Source organism: Lissotriton helveticus, chromosome 5_1 (assembly GCF_964261635.1).
Source record: "Lissotriton helveticus chromosome 5_1, aLisHel1.1, whole genome shotgun sequence".
Taxonomy (NCBI): domain Eukaryota; kingdom Metazoa; phylum Chordata; class Amphibia; order Caudata; family Salamandridae; genus Lissotriton; species Lissotriton helveticus.
This window is the reverse complement of record NC_136065.1, coordinates 210,476,157-210,495,244: the sequence shown is the minus strand read 5'-3', so window position 1 is coordinate 210,495,244 and position 19,088 is coordinate 210,476,157. Positions and strand designations below refer to the sequence as shown.

At 48.8% G+C, this 19,088-nt stretch overlaps 1 protein-coding gene across 10 annotated transcripts in view; it reads left to right on the top strand.

Moving 5' to 3' along the window:
* Positions 1-19,088, top strand: part of EHMT1 (euchromatic histone lysine methyltransferase 1) — a 984,283-nt gene that overhangs the window by 283,093 nt on the left and 682,102 nt on the right. For all 10 annotated transcript variants that reach the window (XM_078642016.1, XM_078642018.1, XM_078642009.1 and 7 more), the window contains one exon: positions 5,833-6,398. In XM_078642016.1, coding sequence (XP_078498142.1) covers positions 5,833-6,398 — 566 coding nt within the window. The remainder of the gene's footprint in view (positions 1-5,832; positions 6,399-19,088) is intronic.

Here is a 19,088-nt window from a genome sequence, read left to right as displayed (position 1 = left end):
TAGTTGCTTATCGCTGTATTTAGGTGTTAAACTGGCACTAATAAGGTGAAATATTTCCCCAGACAGCGTTATCTTAGGTTAAAAGGACAAAATAATGAAGTAATGCTAACCACAAAATGTGGTGCATTGTGCCGCATAATTGACATTTTCTTGCTGCATAATTTAGTCAAACCTGACGCATAATTTGGTCCTCTTCTGCTGAATAATTCTAGTGGCTCTGCTTAAAGCATTATGGTAGCAAAGAGGTATTCTGTTTGAGATGTAATGTAAGGGTGTTATCAGATGAGAACTGGAATAGTGGAGACACTTACAAAAATGACTGCATTAGATACAGTTTGATTACTTGTTACTAAAAATTATATTTTGTAAGAACTTGTTTTTTCTCAATCACTGCATCATTATGCAGCAGCCTAGCATTTAGAGTATTTACTTGACTTAAATATTCACAGTGCTTTCTGCCACATGCTGGAACCTCATAGCATTATAGAAAGTGCTACTGGAATTATCCGGCAGGAGAAGGGCAAATTATGCAGCATGGTTGACTAAATGCTGCAGCTAGCAAAGGCAAATTAAGCTGCATAATGCTGCATATTTTGTGATAGCATTACTGCATTTGTTTGTAATTTTTATACTTGTTAACACTGCCCTGGCTTTTATTGCCCCTCATAAGTACCACATTAACACCGACATTCAGCAATAAACAACAAAGGTGACCAGTCAACCTTTAGAAAGAGCCTTCCACAGCGAGGTAACATGTTGCTGCATATTTAGTAACTTTTGAACCGTTTGAGCTAGAAACAAGTTTATTTAAAATCTGCAAGTTATGCAGCAGATAATGGATTATGTGGCAAATCTGGGAAATCCATAACTATCCGCAAAATGCCAAAACCGCATAATTGCATAATTCCAGTGGCCCTGACTGTAAGTATAAAGGTCACTGTTACTCTGCATTAACTAGGGTTCAGTTATGTGTTGCTCAGCTTTAACACACAGACATCTGCAGTGATGGTAGTCGCTAACTGAGGTTTCATAACCTAAAAGAGTGCATTTATCACCAGTTAGTTTAACTTGCATTTAATATCCAATTAAGCTGTTATTACATTAGTTTATACATACTTTAAAGACTGTGAAAACACAAAACACCTAAGCATTTTTTTTTTTAGTAACCTGTTTGACCCTGCCAGCACACCAGGGGCGCAACTAACCTGAAGTTCAGGGGGGCTAACACTCCCAGCCAGGGCTGACCCTAGCCGCACACGGTGCAACAGTCTTTTTTGGCACCCCTCCCCCATTTCCTCCTTCTCCATGAATTCCCCCACTAACCCTCAACAACAATGCACCTCATCTCTTTATAGCACGTTCAGACAAACATCTAATTTTTTTTATAGCGCTACTCATAGTTTACTCACACTCAGTTCTGTGATCTGCATGGTACACGTTCTTTGTAGCAGGCACATTAACCCTCTGTGCTGTGTGGGTGGGAGGAGTGCCCATGTGAGTGCACAGTGATCGATGCGACAGTGTGAGAGTAGGGTAAGAGGAGTGATTGTAGTGTGAGTGAGGTGACCATATGATTTTGGGTGCAGAGTGGGACGAATAAATGCATAGTTAGTGATGGGCTTGTGTGAGTGAGATTGCAGATTGAGCAGTGAGGGGGACAGGTGTGAGTGAAGTGTCACATGAGTGCAGGGTGAGTAGTGTACTTGTGTGACTGCAGGGTGAGGTACAGGGTGAACAGCACAAGTGCATTGAGAGTGCAGAGTGATAGCTGTGAGTGCAGCATGAGCGTGAAAGGTGAGAATGAGGAGTGAGTTGCCTGAATGCAGGGTGCATTCCCAGACACTTGAAGAAAATGAGCAGGTTATTGGTGGCTTAGGGTTTCAAATATAAGTTAAACCATTGCGGCATTAATCAGGGATCGAGGGTGGAGGAGATAAATAATGTGCTGATCCTGCAACAAATTTCCAGTCTTATGATTAGGGTTGCCAGCTCATTGTTTTGAAGTCGCAGTCGGTACAAAAATAAACAGTCAACTAAAGTCGTATTATTAGCACTTATCTGTGCATTCTTCGAACAGCAAATATAAATAGAAAGCACTTTAAATTGTGTTCTAGGGCGGCCTGAGTGATTTATGACTGATAATTAAAGGGTACAAAGACAGAAAAGTCACATTACAAATGAATGCATACTTTTTTTATGTATAACCCTATTTAGTGTCAAAACGAGGTCTTTGCAGGTTCTTCAACCCGTTGTGTGCTGACGAGCTCAGCTCGTCATGAGGCACGGTTGAGCTGCATTCATGACGAGCTGAGCTCGTCACGACCGTTGGAACGTTCGCACGTGGGGCTGATTACCCCGCTGTGCTGAACGTTCGAAAAACGGGTGCGGCCGTGACGAGCTCGTCATGAGTGCAGCTCCGCTGTGCCTCATGACGAGCTGAGCTCGTCACCAACACGGCGGCGCCGCGTGCGGCCCCCCTCCTCCACGCGCGGCCCCCCTCCCCCCCGCACAGCAGGTGAAAACCCCCCCGCAGGGAAGGGGTTAAACAACACATGACTGGCATTTTTCTTTTGGCAATCCCACTTTATATTCCTTTTCATGAAATGCATTCTCACACTAGTAAATGTAAAATACAAACAGTAAGGAATAGGCAGAGTAGGGGCCAGGGGGTACTGGAACCAGAAAAGAAACTAAACCTTGGTAACCAGTTTACAAAGGTATGTAAATATGTACATGGTCTTTACACCCCCCACTTTCCATAGTTTGACTACCTCTGCTGTAGAGGTTCCAGCAGTTCGAGGCCAGAATAGGTAATATGCAGAGGTGATGACATTGGAAACTTTTTCTGGAGCAGACCGTGTAACATAAGACTGAATCAAAAGTAGAAGGATTTGAGTAAGTTGTGAGAGTGATTAAGTGGCATAGTCGTTCGAACAACTTTAGTTCGGAATACAAGCGCAGTGCCATATCGAAGTAAGGTTTAGTTGAATATCCTGCATACCCATAGCATGCGCTTTGGTGAATAGGCAGCCGCGTCCTGATGTCAGAACTCGGTCATGGCAACCACCTCCTCATTGTAAACATGATGGACGGAGTGCTGACACTTTTCAACCACTCACCCCCAGTCACAGATCTGGATTTAATCCATTGTTCTTTTGCTCACTATGCCACCCCAGTTTGGGCCCAGCTATATTCAAATCAGTCTTGACCCTCTTCCTCATGGGAAGAATCCAGCCTGAACTGACAGTCTCTCCCTAGTCTAGAAACAAACATACTGGGACGGGTTTCAGGGTATTACCCCATATCAACTTGATGGTTGATTCAACCCAGATGTAATAGTGACTGGGGGTGAGTGTCTGAAAAGTTTCAGTGCTCCTTCCATCATCTCCTTGTGTTTGGTTTGTTTGCCCTAAGTTTACAGGGTATGGCCAGACATGGGTCCCTTGCTCACTTTGCCACTGGATTTAAGCTAGCATGGCTGATGAGGGGTGTTACCCCGCAACCGGTCCCAGGATGCTGGTTTCTGGTCCAGGGAAGACCTGGCTCGGCAGTTTGGGCTGGAATGTTCCCTGATTTGCATCAGGCTGGGTCTGAACTGGGGTGGTGAAGTGAGCTAAAGAACGAAAAATTGATTCAACCCAGATCTAATAGTGACTGGGGGTGATTGTCTGAAAAGTTTCAGTGCTCCATCTATCATCTCCTTGTGCAGAGTTCCGAGGCTACACAATATGACGCCGGGTGTGGTTCCATTAATCCCTTGCTAAATTCTATTATACACTTTCTAGTAATTACAAGAATGTGAATGTACAATATAAACATGTTAATATTGCTGTCATACTGCACCATCAAGCCTTTACAAGGACTAATGAATTTGTCAAAATAATTACTGGCTATGATAAGGTGTTATTATGAGAAGGGTTATGAACAGTCAAGTGCCTACTACTTCAACGATGGCCCACCCCCAGCGCTTATTCAGATTAGAACAGAATACTAAAGGGCTCTTTATGTTCCACCACTGGAGTTAGGTCGAGATCTCATTTTGGTTGATTTGGCTTACTTGCTCTCGCTATGTGGCAACAAACACATTTCATCCCACAAATCTCACAGCCCAAATGGTGATGGGCATAACAGGGATTATGAAACACACAGAAAACCCTCGGGTCCGGAATCGCACACAGCGAGTGTGTGTGTTGAACTGACTGTGCTAGAGCGGAGGGGTGGTCCCTTTTCAGGACGGTTTCCCTCACACACCAGAGGTGTCATGCTTCATCATCTGGATGCCTCTGCGTGTCACAAGCCTAGTCGTGACGTGGGCTACAACCCTCTTGCTGTGAGGGAGAAGCGCAGGGATGTTTTTGGTATAAGGGGTGGCCATAAAACCCAATTTGAACGTCGTGTGTGGTAGAGGGAATGCAGTGCTGGATAAACAGTGATTAAAACTAGCTCCTATTTGCCCACAGTGTGCCAGCAATATTTGTGTTACAGGCGTTGATTTTGAGGTGTAGACTTCCCTCATGTACCACAAGTGTGGAAATCAATGCGAAGTCATTAACCAGGCTCTATTGATATCAACAGTACTTGTAGTTAAAAATTTGACTCTATGTACTCCAAATGGTCCCTCCTTTCAGAGTTGGTTTAACAGACCTTCTTTCTAGTGCCCGTGTGAGTATTTTCAACTGATACCTGTCTGAGACTCAAACTTTCACTGAAGTCACTTTCAGTAACATGATTGTAGATGATTAGGTTGTTCTTCTTGACCATCACCTATGATTTTAGATAAGGTATGGGAATGTTTTGGAACGGAGTCTAAATAGTGTGGTTACAATTGCTGTAGTAGTCTTTTTTTTGCGTGTCTTCTCAAGTATGTCTACAAAAAACAGGACATTGGAAGTAGGTCTTTTGCTCACGTTTGTAGTGTAACACCGGAGTGTCTTCAAAACATTTCAATATCCTATCAAGTTTCCGTTTTCTACAGGCTTTGTGTTTTTTGCACATTGCAACATTGAAAAAGTACGGGCCTGTGGGCCAAGATCGGGCGAAACACGTGTTTGCTGTCTTGTCCTTGCTTCACTAAGAAAGAAGCATGGAAAGGAAATAAAAAGAACAGAAACAACCTGTCGAATAGAGAAATTTGTCAATTTATTATTCACCACCTGTAATAGTCTGTAATAATGTTTCCTTGAGAAATTGTGATTAATAAATAAAAGTACTTAGCACAAATACCCTAGGAGTAAGCCTGACTTAAGGCAATAGTTTATACAATGTGATCACTATTCAATACCCTATCTCTCCAGTTTTCACAGAGGGACTGCTTTGAAACCTGTTCACATACTGGTACTGTGTTGGTGTGCCTATATTAAAATTTGAATTTGTGGAAGACACTGCTGGAAAATGAAGTTACATGTATTTACAGTTCTGGAGCATTGGTATCTTTCTGATATTCACATGCGGCTCTCATTTTCTCCTTTTGTGAGGCTGTGACATTAACTACTATTGACTAACTTTGAAACTCTTACCAATCGGGCCTCTGAGAGGAGTTGATCTCTGTGTGTCTCCTCCTCTTTTTTACTAGTTTTGTAAATGTACTTTTAATATAAACCTCTGAGAAGAAAAGGCCTCTGCCACTTAAGACCAGTTTACGCAGAATACAAGGGCAAGAAGATTGGATGCCTTGCAAAAGGAAGATATTAATTAATTCAGATACCTGTCCTTTAGCAGGTATAGTTAAGTGGGTATAAAAGTTTGTGACTTAATTGTCAATATATATATAACAATTGTGGGCATTACTGTATTATTTTGTGATTAGTAACCACTTAATTTTTTCTTCTTCAGTGAGTGATGCAATGGCTGCAGATGAGAGTTCAACAGAGAAGTACCAAGGGGACCCAGCAATGGCTGTAGATGGTGAAAAAAATGGAGTGTACAAAAGAACTGATTCCAGCAGCCATACAATCCCTACAAAAAACTCTCAGGACAGTACAACAGCCACCCCGCTAGAGCACAGCAACAAGGTCGGCTGGATCGCGGAAAACGGAATCTCCGAGACCGCAGGCGACTCTGGGAACGAGATGTACTTGAACGATCCCACACAGACTTCTCTTGTTGGGAGCAATGGGTATTTTTTTAATAAAAAGACTGCCCCAGAGCAACCTCCCAGGACTACATGCCCCACATCCCTGTCCCTCTCTGGGCATGCTGCAAAATCTCTGCCTGGTGGACCTAGCAAAACAAAAAATCCAGTAACGTTAAACATACCAACGCCAAACTTATTGTCTGCCACATTGAGGGAAGAGAACAGCGAAATAGAGGACAAAACGCCAAGTGCTGCTGCTGCTCCCGCCTCTGAACTGAGGGTCCACAGAGCAAGGAAGACCATGCCCCGCTCTACCCCTAACCTGGTAATGTACCTTAAGATTCCTAAAGAATTACAGGAAATGTGTACACACCAGTCATTTATAATCTGAGCTTCTGGAACTAGGTGACAATGGTCTTCCATTTTTTTTTCTAGCTGGTTGACTAAATTATGCAACAAGACTTGCCAGATAATGCTACATTATGCAGTACCATGTCACTGTTTTCTCATTTTAATAGGCATTGCTATAAAAGAAATCTTAACGAAGAAGAAAAGCTTCTCAAACAACATTATAAACATCAACCAAATCTTACTGAAATGTTTTTTTACTAGGAATGGTTTTGCCTTGCATAGAACACTGGGACTCCATTTTACTAGCATTGTCCTATACATTTTAGAGTTAAATGGTTGCATACAATGTTGCTCTCATCAGAAAACAAGCACACATTTGCAAAGTTTATATAATAAAAGGTATGCTCTTTCATTTTTAATATTCCAATTCTGTTTTAGAGCTGCTCTTCAGTTTTTGTTTTGCTTTGTTCATAATATGAGCTTTTAGAAGTCCTCCTTTCTGAAATATCATGCCAAACCAGAGTTAAAATCTACAAACGATGAACAAGGGGCAAATGCAACGCAACCATTTATAATGGGAAAACATTACAGCTGCGCATGTAGGATTTTCCAGTGGCCCAAATTATAGTATATGTTTACAAAGCTGGAAACATACCCTTTAAAAATGGCTTTACAGCTCCATTCTGTCTGTGTGAATTCCTGACTTAGGAAACCCGCTGTTACGTTGTTGCTGTATTCTGACGTCTTTCCTATTCTAAATCTGTTTATCGGTCTGTGTATTGCCCTAGTGGTGGAATTGGGAAGTGCTTCAATATATTTCAGTACAAAGGTTTGTGCGTCTGTTCCACTTACGCCCACCTATCTATGAAGACCCTTACCAGTTCTTAAAATTAATAAAGATGAAATCTAAGGTCTTAATACTGTTTTAAAATGCTGCAAAGCCTCATTGTCATTTGAGGTATTAGAGAAGAAGCCAGAACTTCATAGGCACTTTGCAAGTCCCTAGGTGTCCTAAAAAGCTACAGTGAATAGCTATATTATCTAAAAGAGACTGTAGTTATAGATTTCTTACCTGTTGAATTACCTCCAGGCATTAGACGGGATCCGGAGATTTTTCTTTAGCAGTACCCCTGTGTGTCGGTATGTGGTGTTTGATGACTCTGCATCCTTCGTTCGCGTTGTGGTTGCCCGTATGACGTCACAGTGTATTAGACACCGCCCCTTCGCACTGACGTCAGTTCTTTTTTTTCCGCGTCAGCCTTGCGCAGAACCAGAGAGAGCTTAATGGTGTAATAGGGATGTCCCATCCATGGACCTGGTTCAAGCCGTGTGAGACCTGTAACCTCCTAATGTCTGTTCTGGACCCCCACCTCGTGTGCCTCTGGTGTCTGGAGCGCAACCACGACCCAAAGCTGGGCTCTGACTGCTGGGCCATGAATCCCACGTCTTTGTGAGAGCGGTCCCGAAAGTTGTTGGAAGCCCGGCGGTTGGCTCCGTGCCGCTCGAGAGGAAGGTCTTTCGACCAGTTGCGGAGCCACCACCACCATTCGTCATCCAAGTCTTCGAGATCTTTGGGTAAGTCAAAGCACAAGAGGAAGGTGAAGAAGCGGCGTCGTTCTTTGCCTTATCCCCATCGGTCGGCTGAGGTGACATGGGACCCGGAGCGTTGTCGTACACCAGCTCCATCTTCGGAGCCTAGTCCAGGGACGGCTCCGAGTTTCCCCCCTTTTCCCATTGCCGGAGTGTCCCCTGCCCAGCTTCGAGCTTTCTATGAATTGCTTCATGGCATCTTTAGGCAGCCTGACTCTGCTGGCGCGGCTTCTGGCCCGCGGACTTGGCTGAGGGCCTTGGGACTTGGATGCTGTCATCTCCGGCTGGCTGCCGGCTCCGGTCGACTCACGGTACCTTTCCCGGCGCCGATCACAACAATGCCCCAGGCGCAGGTCTTTTCCCCGACCGGTGCTGACCCCAGCCTCACCCCCAAATTGGACATAGCGCTGGACCGGCGTTGGCCGAAGTTGGGACTGGCGCTGGAGAGAACTTTTGTGCCTCTGTTTATCCCTGGGGTTCTTTCAGGCCTGACTGGCAACCAGAGGAGTGTGAGGAGGAGTCTGTGGACCCTTTAGCTGACCACTTGGATGAGCCAGACTGGCGAGAGGACCTGGGTGACGCCAGTGGTCTCGATACCTCCCCAGACCTTGGCATGCTTTCTCTCCCTACCGTGGCTACAAAGGAGGGAGCGTCTATGCAGTGGTATTGCGTAGGGTGGCTGAGGCCTTGGGCCTGGAGCTTCTTACGGTGACAGTCAAGACTAACTTCCTGACAGAGGTGCTTCAATGGCGGCGGCCACTTCGAGCCCCTTCTACCTTCTAATGAAGCCCTTATGGACGTCCTTCTGGGCCAAGCTCAGCACAGGGGCTCCTGTGGACAGGATGATTGCCAGACGCCACCGGCCGGGTGACCCACTTTTCCTCTCCCAACACCCAACGTCCAAGCCTCGTCCTCGAAAGACGCATTTCCTACTGCTTCCCCGGATGGGGAATCCAAGAAGCTGGACCACCTTGGAAAGAAGTTGTTTTCTTCCGCCAGCTTTGCATTGCGTTCACTGAATACCGCATGCCTCTTGGGCCGCTATACCCATACAGTGTGGGATATGGTTGGGCAAGTGCTGCCACAGTGCCCGGAGGAGGCCTGGGCCATTCCCACCCGCGCAGTGGCATAGGGTAGAGACGCAGCTAAATTCACCATCAGATGTGGGCTGGATACCGTCGACTCACTGGACAGAACAGTTTCCACATCAGTAGCCCTAAGGAGCTAGACCTGGTTGAGGACATGTGGTTTCTCTGGGGATGTCCAATCCACCTTACTGGACATGCCCTTTGATCGCCGTCGCCTTTTTGGTGACAAGGCAGACAAAGCACTCGAGCTCTTCAAGGATTCCAGGGCTACCGCCAGCTCCTTGGACCTTGCGGCAATGTCTTGCCCCACACAGTCTGCTTTTTTCCCTTTCGTGGCTACGGGAGGGGGTGACCTTCCGCGTTCGACCCAGTCTAGCCACTGGTTGACGCAAGCTGCCCAGCCTGTGCGTGGCAGCGCACGTGTGACCCAGCGACGCGGGTCTGGGGGCCAGCGGGTGGGCCAGTCCACCCATTCCCCCCATGGAGTAGTCTTCAAATCCTCCTAGTCCGACCTTTCAGGGCCACCAGAGGCCAGTGGGTGGCAGGATTCGCCATCACCTCCCCCACTTGCGCACCATCATGTCAAACAGGTGGGTTTTGCAGATAGTCTGAAGGGGCTACTCCCTACCCTTCCTGACTACCCCGCCCTCCATGCCACCATCCTTCCATCGAATGTCGGAGGATTATTTGACCCTTCTTCGCCAGGAAGTTGCAGCTCTCTTGACCAAGGGAGCTATTGAAATGGTCCTGTTGCCAGAAGTAGGTCGTGGTTGCTACTTTCACTACTTTCTGGTACCCATGAAGGACAAATGCCTGCGTCCTATCGTAGACCTCAGGGCCTTCAGCCGCTTCCTCCTTAAGGAGAAGATCTGGAAGAACACGTTAGTTATAGATTCCTTACCTTAGAATTACCCCAAGGCGTCAGATTGGATCCAGAAAGTTTTTTCGTTAGCAGTACCTCTGCACGTCGGAAGGTGGCGTCGGTCGGCTCTGCGTCCGTCGTGGTCGCCGGGATGACGTCACGGCAGCTACTTAGATGCTACACCCTCGTGCCTACGTCCGTTATTTCTTTTTCCGCGCCAGCCAGCGCAGATCCTGGAAGAGAGGTACCTCAGTCAATTTTTTTTCCTCAAAGATATTTGTATTAGAAATTTTGGTGCATACATTACACAAGCAAAAACTTGTACCATCAAGAGATCCCACGCAGGGGAACATAAGCCGCAAAGGAAGTTGGTAAATAGGCTGAGGGCCTCAATCAGAATAAGTCAGCTCCGTTTCCTAATAAGGAAGCTAAATAAAAGTTACAGCTGCTAAACAGTCTGAGTGTTTCTTTTTTCCTAAACAATGTAAACAAATGACCAATATACAGCATTGCTAAGCAATCAGGCAGGTCAGCGTCAAACTTATCATAGGACCATGACAATACCTTCACCAAAGCGTACATCTGGGGTGCTATAGGAGAGTGAAATCCAGCTCAACAACCTGTGTTCCAACGTGGGACATGCCTGTAGAAGGCAACAACAGAGAACCAACCCCCCCCCCCCCCCCCCCAACACCCTCCTACCACCCTACCTGTAGTGGTGGCAACGAACAAACAGACGAAAGACAGGACGGCTTTTCATACATTAATCAAAATTGAAAAAGATGGAGAGCTCTGACAGAAGGGGGGCAAACTGCGGAAGGGAAGCCCAGAGAGAGGAAGAAAACCAGGGGACCCCATTTGAATTCAAAATTCTTATAGTCGTCTCTAAAGATATCGGCCATACGTTCCAGGGGGAAACGCTGAATTGGGGTAAAAGGAGACGGTAAAGAGGTCCATCTATCGTCGCCAGATATCGTGTCCCAAACTTTAAGAGTGGTCTGCTTAGGTGTACTAATGTATGTGTTCGGAGGTCTGCCCATGCGAGGGTGCCAAACCAAGTCCCAATTAGTCCGGCCCGTCACGCTACGGTCCATATGTAGCCAGTGTTCCTCAGATTCTCATTGGGACCATTCGACTAAAACTCTGTTGGGCCGTCTTATAGTATAGATGAATGTCTGGTAATCCAACCCCCCCTTCAGCGCGGGAGCGGCGAAGCATAGAGTAAGAGAAGCATGCTCGACCACCCTGCCAAATAAAACGCAAAATCATGACCTTTATTCTCCGAAAAAAATCACGCTCCAGCTCAATAGGTAATGATTGAAATAGATAAAGTAGCTTGGGCAGGAGGGGCATCTTTACAGTATGAATGCGGCCTAGCCATGAAAGGAAGAGCGGCTTCCACTTTGCGAGCTCTGCGTGGATGCGCGTGAGGAGCGACGGGAAGTTAGAGGCATAGATCCCACGAATATTCAATGTCAGTTGGATCCCCAAGTATTGAATGGTTGTAGAGGCCCAAGCCAGTGAGGTGAGAGAGCGGAGTCTAAGGACCACATCCGGTGATAGGGTAAGATTCGTATAAATGATTTACTAGAATTAATTTTAAACCCAGAAACAAGCTCGTAGCGTTCAAGTTCCGACTGCAGACCCGGGAGAGAAGATTTCCGGCTCCGACAAGGACAAAAGGACATCGTCCGCAAATAGGGATATTTTATGGGGTTCCCCTGTGAATGGGATGCCCAGGATAACCGCGCTATTCCTGATTGCGAGGGCCAGAGGTTCGATGCTTGGGGCAAAAAGTAAGGGGGAGAGGGGACAACCCTGTCGGGTCCCTCTCGAATGTGGAAAAGTAGGCAAAGTCACCCCATTGACGACCACCCTGGAGTGGGGAAGACGATAATTAGCTCTGATCATGTTAAGAACTTTGGGAGCGAAGCCAAATGCCGTGAGTGTGTGGAAGAGGAAAGCCCAGTCGACCTTATCAAAGGCCTTCTCAGCGTCCAGGCCTCCTAAAACCGCTGGGATTTGACGCCTGTTAGCCTTCTCTATAAGATGTATGATTCTGCGGGTGTTATCGTGCATCTGGCGGCCTTTAATAAAACCGGACTGGTCAGGGTGGATAAGAATGGGCATGAGGTCATTTAGGCGTTTGCCAATGATGGAAGAGTACAGCTTAGCATCTAGGTTTAACAGGTCTATAAGAGGCGCAGCATTGGGGGTCTTTCCCTGGCTTAGGGATGATTGAGATCACCTCTTCCGACCTCATACACGAGGTCGCACCGTTTTCCAACATTTTGTTTAAAAGTGTGACAGATAGGGAGACAGGACAGAGGCAAAAGTCTTATAGAAAAGAGCCGTGTAGCCATCAGGCCCCGGAACCTTATTAGGCTTCAAGGCTTTGATGGCTGAGGTAAAATCCTCCAAGGTGATGGGGGCAGTGAGTAGGTCATTCCACGCATCCGAAACTTGTGGCAGAGGCAGTCATTAGAGGTATTCTTGCTGCGCTATCTCATCTAAAGAATCTCCGGAATATAGGTCCCAATAGAAAGATCCAAAAATGTCCGCCTTATCCTTTATGCACCACCGTCCCTGACGGGTCAAAGATGCCACCAATGTACTCTTTCTCCCGCTTGTCCCTTAGTTGACGAGCTAAGTGTCTACCAACTTTGTTACCTCGGGTGTAGGAAAGGTGGCGCAATTTAAGAAGAGTGAATTCCGCCCTATTAGTATAAATGGCCCTAAATTTGCCTCTGAGCGCTGTGAGTTCGCGTTGCGTTTGCCTCGTGGGGTTAGTTTTATGAAAACGTTCAAGAGTGGATCATTCTTTTTCCAGGGATTCCCGCTCACGTGCTGTTCAGGGCAGTATTAAGGGTTATGCATTCACCCCGGAGAACAGCCTTTAATGTGTCCCAGGTTATGAACTCTGATGTGTCCTCCGGTCGATTGACCTTAAAAAAACTCAGTGATGACGGTCCGTAGTTTAGTACACGATTCCTTAGAACGAACAAGAGAGGGAGGAAAGTATCATTTGGGAGTGGTCGGCGCAGGACCCCGCCATCGAAGACAGACAGAATACAAACTATGGTCGGAGACCGATAGAGGAAAGATCTTAGCGTCTTGCAAGTCACCCTGTAACGATTGACTAATGAATATATAGTCCAAATGAGAATAGGTACGGTGAACATGGGAAAAAACATATAGTCGCATGTCTGTGGGTAAAGCGTGCGCCATGTGTCTAAAAGGCCTCGGTCTCGCATTTGCTGTTGCATTTCCCCTGAAAAGGAGCCCGCATCTGTACGCTGTAAATGGGTACTATAAAGCTCTTTCTGCCAAATTAAATTGAAATCGCCCATCAGGATCGTCTGGCCTGCATTGGGGGCATATAGAGCCGCAAATGTGCAAAGTCGTCCCCCGAGGCGGCCCTTGACCATGATCCAGCGGCCGTCCTTATCGCGGAGGACTCCCAGGGGTTGAAATTGGATAGCAGAGCGAAACATTATGGCCACCCCCCGGTATTATGTGTGTGCCGAGGAACTGTAAATGAGGGGGAAGTGTTTGTGCTTAAGGCGGGAGTCATCCGATCTGGCTAAGTTGGTCTCTTGCAGTGCCACCACATCTAAATGATGGTCTACTATGTATTTCCAGACTCTGAGACGTTTCTGTGGAGAATTAAGGCCCTTGACATTACAAGTGGCAATGGCGATTGGCGTCATTGCAGCAGTAAAGAAACGACAATCTCCTCACGCCCAGTGTAACCCCTCAAAGCCCCCCCAAGGATGTCCCCATACAATTATAGAAAGCTACAAACAGCCAATAGTATCTTCATCTAACATCCCAGCCCCCAGAAAAACAAAAGTTCAAAAGCCGCCACCACCACCCTACCCAACTCCAATCAAAACCCCCTAAAAAAGTAAGAACAAATGAACACAAATAGAAGAAACAAACAAAAGTTCTGATCTAATCATGAGGTTGAGAGGACCCCTTTGAGATCATCGAGGACTTCGAGTCGGAGGACCCGGTCCACACCCTTTCCATTGGACAATCAGACAGTAAGCAGTATGGCGGTGGTTAAGGTCACATTTGGCAACTCAGATAAGTGAGATCACTATTTGTAAACCTGAAAAGACAAAGTCCAACGAAGGCAGCCTACGTGATACAGAGAAAGTCCTGCGGAGGCTAGGGGTTAATCAGTGGATGAGAAGGTTCCATCGTCGTAGAGGCAGGGGCCGCAGCGGGGCTCAAGAGTGCGACCCGGTAGATGCAGGCCCCTACCGCAGGTCCGCAGGAGTAGTTGCTAACAGCGGGAGGCATCGTGAAACAATGACGAAGCGGAAGAACCCCCATATAGACAGTCCGGAAGAATCAGCGCCGAGAGCGCCTCGACCAAGTGGAGGTGGATGGGCCTCCCGCGGGTGTCCCTCCCTGGTTGCCCGTCACTGGCGTCTCCGCAGACGTGGAAATGCCTAGCAGATCCAGACCATCCTGAAGATCAGTGATGTGGCGTCGCCTTTTCTGAAATTTGAAGCTGAGCCCAAGGGGATATGTCCATCTATACCTAATTTTATCCTCGCGTAGTTTAGTTGTAACAGGTCAGAGCGATTGTCTCCAGGCTAGCGTTGCAGGAGCGACGTCATGATAAATGCTACAGGAGAAGTTCTGAAAGGAGATGGAGTCTTTAGCACTCGCCGCCTGTAAAACCGTCTCCTTAGTTTTGTAGGAATGGAATTTCACCAGGATATCTCATGGCCGCTTCCTCTCTCCTTGCTGCGGTGACCCCACACAGTGGATTCTGACTGGGGGGATACAATCTCTGAGAAGAGACCTATCACGAAAGCCTCCAGGTCAGACCCCTCCACACCCTCTTCCAGATCACTAATATGTAGACTCTCCCTCCGAGATCTATTCTTGAGATCCTCCGCTTTAAGGTGTGTCTGAAGTAGCTGGTCCTTGAGCGTTCGGACATCGTCTCTGAGCTCGACCGAACATTGCTCCTGCTCTTGTTGTAGCGCTTCAAGGTCAAGGACTCTAGTGCCCACGGAGTCAACATCTTGTTGCAAGGAGGTATGACGCTCTGTTAGATCTGACCACAGCTGGTCGATAAAGGACTTGATGCCTTGACTAATGTCCTTACGGAGGTCAGTTTTAAAGTCTTTGAACATATTCAGAAGTTCTATTTTCGTGAGAGCCATCGTCGCCACCTCTAGATTACTTCTCGATGACACTCGCTTTTCTGAAGATGTCTACAAGGGTGTAAGGGCCACGTCTGCAGGGACGGCAGCCTGAGGCGGGTAGTCGTCGGCACAAGCCCTCAGGCCTCAGAGCAGCTCCTTGACTGAGCAGAGCGCAAGGCCTGGCGAGCGCGAGAATGCCCCCTCTGTCGCAGAAACGTCAGAAGGTCGAGTGGACGGAGACTAGCCACGGAGGATTAGATTTAACTCTGCACAAAGGACTGTGCGGCAATGCTGGATATAGGGCCGGGGGCCCTTGTTATGTACAGGTCACATTGGGCTCATTGTCCATGAAGCGTGGATCATGGGACCCACATCAGAAAAGTTGCAGTAGTCACCGCCCGGAGGGCTGGATCGGCAGATGCGGGGTGGTAGCGCAAAGATCCACCATACAGCGCACACCAGCTGAGGCCAAAAGACTGGGTGCTGCTCAGGGGGAGGGAGAGATAACCAGCAGATGCCAGGAGAACGTGGTGGATGGCGCGAAGACACAGGGGAGATAATGAAGCTGTGGGAGAAAGCACCCCTCTATAGAACAATGGGGGAGTATGTGGCGTCCCCTCCAATTAGACTGCTGTTCAAGCCGCAGCGGATCTCACCCGCATTGTGGAGTCCGAGGGCGGGTAAAATAGTGAAGGTCGCGCACAGAGAGCCGTTGATGCTGCCATGTATGGTGATACGGCCACCATGTTCCGGTCAGGCACACGCGGCCCGCATCAGCAGTGCGCGAGTGGTGCGACATCGAAGATCCCTCACTGCCGATCCTCACTCGCCTGTAGATGCTCCGCGCTGAGATGTGGCCGTCTCCGATCCGGCACCGAGGAGTCAGGAGATGGATTACCGGTAATGGACGTCACCCACCATCTTGGAGTCGGCCACCAGTGTGCTTGGGTGAGTAGCGGAGCTGATAGTAGTTATCACCGCCGAGCCAGGGTGAACAAAGCACACCCCCGCAGTCAGGGCACCATCCGCCGCAGCAGCAGTCCGCTTGGGAGGTCCAAGGGTCACCAAATCTGCGCAAATTGCCCCAGGAGCAGCGCGTGGACCGGGGGCCGAGACAGTTCACATCTGCTCGTCCATCTTGCCCGGCGATGCCCCCCAGTCAAGTTTTTCTCGACTTTTGTCGACTTCTTGTTTTGAGTCTTCGACTCCAAACAGGTGCACGAGGGATGCCCGGTTTCAAGGCCTGCGGTTCCTGTAATAGACTTATGTCAGTGACGGATCCGCACCGCATGTCTCTTTTGCCTGGAGCACGACCACGACCCCAAGTCATGATGTCTCTTTTGCCTGGAGCGCAACCACGACCCCAAGTCATGCTCCGACTGTCAGTTGTTGACGCCGAAGGCTTTGCGGGAGCGGTCCCAAAAGCTGCTTGAACGCCGACAGACTGCTCTATGCCTTTGGAGGTCGAGGGACTGGGTCCGGAGCCATCGTCACTCCGGTTCCAAAACATCTAAGTCTTCGCACTCTGGGTTGAGTAAGTCGAAGCATAAGAAGAAGTCGAAGAGGCATTGTCACTCTTCGAATTCTCTACACCGGTCTGCCGATCCGGCGAGGCACGCGGGTGGATCCCCTCTAGCGGCTCCGTGCGCGGAGCCTGAAGAGTCGACTCCGTGCTTTCCTCCCTTTCTGGGACCCAGAGCGACTCCTGCCCAGCTTCGTATGTTCCCACGAGGCGATGCAGGCCATATTTTGGCGAACCAACACCGCCGGCGTGCCTTCTGGCCCGCGGACTAGATTGGGGGGGGCCTAGGTCTTTGCTGCTGCGGCCCCAGCCCCGCAGGCACTCCTCTGATCCATGCCTGGATCCGGATTGGCGCCGGTTCACCTCATTACACCTCCACCGGTGCCGCTTCCTCCGGCACCACTATTACGTTCGGTGCTGGTCGATCCCTCAGCCGGTGTCGACCCCGACCTCCATCCTTACATGGACCCGGAGACGGACCGGCGTCGATTGGCATCGGACCCAGCGCCGATCGGTACTTTTGTCCGTGTGTTCCACCCTGGCCAGTTTCAGCCACTTTGGCAGCCAGAGAAGGCTAAGGAGGACTGGGAGGGGACAGTTGACCCTTTAACTGACAAGCTGGATACCAAGCAGGACTGGAGAGAGGAACTGGGGGACCAGTGGTCTTGACACTTCACCCAACCATGGCAAGTCGTCTCCTCCTACCGTGGCTATGGAGGAGGGAGCGTCTTACGCTGCGGTGCCCCTTAGGGCGGCCGAGGTTCTCATCCTCGAGCTTCCTATGGTGGCAGTCAGGACAAACCTCCTGACTGAGGTGGTTCAACCAACGGCGAGCTCTTCGGAGCCCCTTCTGCCGTTTAATGAGGCCCTCACCGATGTCCTTGGCATGTGGTCCCGGCCCAACACGGGGGCTCCCGTGGACAGGATGATCAACCGACGCCGGCTTCGGGCAAACCCACTTTCCTCTCCCAACACCCCACCCCGGAGAGCTTGGAGGTCCAAGCCTCCACCTCCAAAAGAGCTGTCCCATCTTGGCAAGAACATTTTCTCTTCCTCCAGCTTAAGACTGCGGTCCATAAACACTGAATGTCTCTTGGGACGTTATTCACACTCTGTGTGGGATACGGTGGTCCAAGTGTTGCCTCAGTGTCCTGAGGAGACCAGGGCAGTGCTCCCCCACTCACGGCCGGGAGAGATGCAGCAAAGTTTACAATCTGTTGTGGGCTGGACACTGCCGACTCTGGACAGGGCCATTTAAAAGTCGGTAGCGCTTCGCCGCTACACCTGGATGAGCTCCACTGGCTTTTCAGGGGATGTCCAGAACACCTTGATGGACATGTAAACAGACATGATGCCCATGCACCCTCAGATTATAAACATTGAACAATGCAATCGTTGCTAACAGTTTTGGTAGAGACAAAGGTTAGTCCAAAGTACAATTAAACAGTATGTAGCATGATCAAGCGATGATGTAGTGTCTTTTATTGTTCAGATGCGAGAAAAACAGCCGACACGTGTTTCATCGTATTTGTCACAGTCTGCCTACGACTCTTCAGGGCTGTAACGAACGGGTACAGATTGAAAGGTCGCTCTATCGGTGTTAATTCCGACCCGACAGGGCCCAGGACCGGTGAAAAAGATGTCCAATCCGTGTGCGGAGACTCTCAAGCGGAAATCACGTGAGAATCTGACTCAAAGCATCCAATCTAGGTAAGTGTTCCGTAGTAATCAAGAATAAATGGTTAAAAACTGTTCTGCGTACTGAGAAGTACGGCGGGGTAAAGGTACGTGACTCCTGGTATCGTTGGATAAAACGGGTAAGAGGACGGGTGCGTCCAAAAGGCGTTCCTTGTGTGTGCCGGATAAGCCCACAACCTTGATTGACATGCCCTTTGATGGCCGTTGTCTTTTTGGTGACAAAGCAGACCATAGTGCTTCAAGGACTCGCGGGCCACGGCCAAGCCCTTGGGCCTATCCACCCATCTGGCGCAGTCTGTTTTTTGCCCCTTTCGTGGCTACGGATGGGGTGCCCCGCTACCTCCCACCCCGGGCCACAGGCCGCAGCAAGTTACCCAGCCTTCGCACAGCTGGGGAGGTGGAAACAACTGGGGAGGTTCTGGGGCCTGCGAGCAGGCCAGTCCACCAACCTTCCCTCTGCATTAGCCGCCAAACCCTCCTAGTCAGACCTTTCATCAAACGCCAGTGGGTGGCAGGATTCGCCATCACCTTCCCCACTGTCACACCATCCCTTCGGACAGGTGGGTTTTGCAAATAGTCTGAAGGGGCTACTCCCTCCCCTTCAAGACTACCCCTCCAGTCATGTCACTGTGCTCCCACCGCATATTGGGGGATCAGCTGACCCTTCTCCAGCAGTAAGTTACGGCTCTCTTGGCCAAAGAAGCCATTGAGTGCTTTCCTGTCCCAGAAGTAGGTT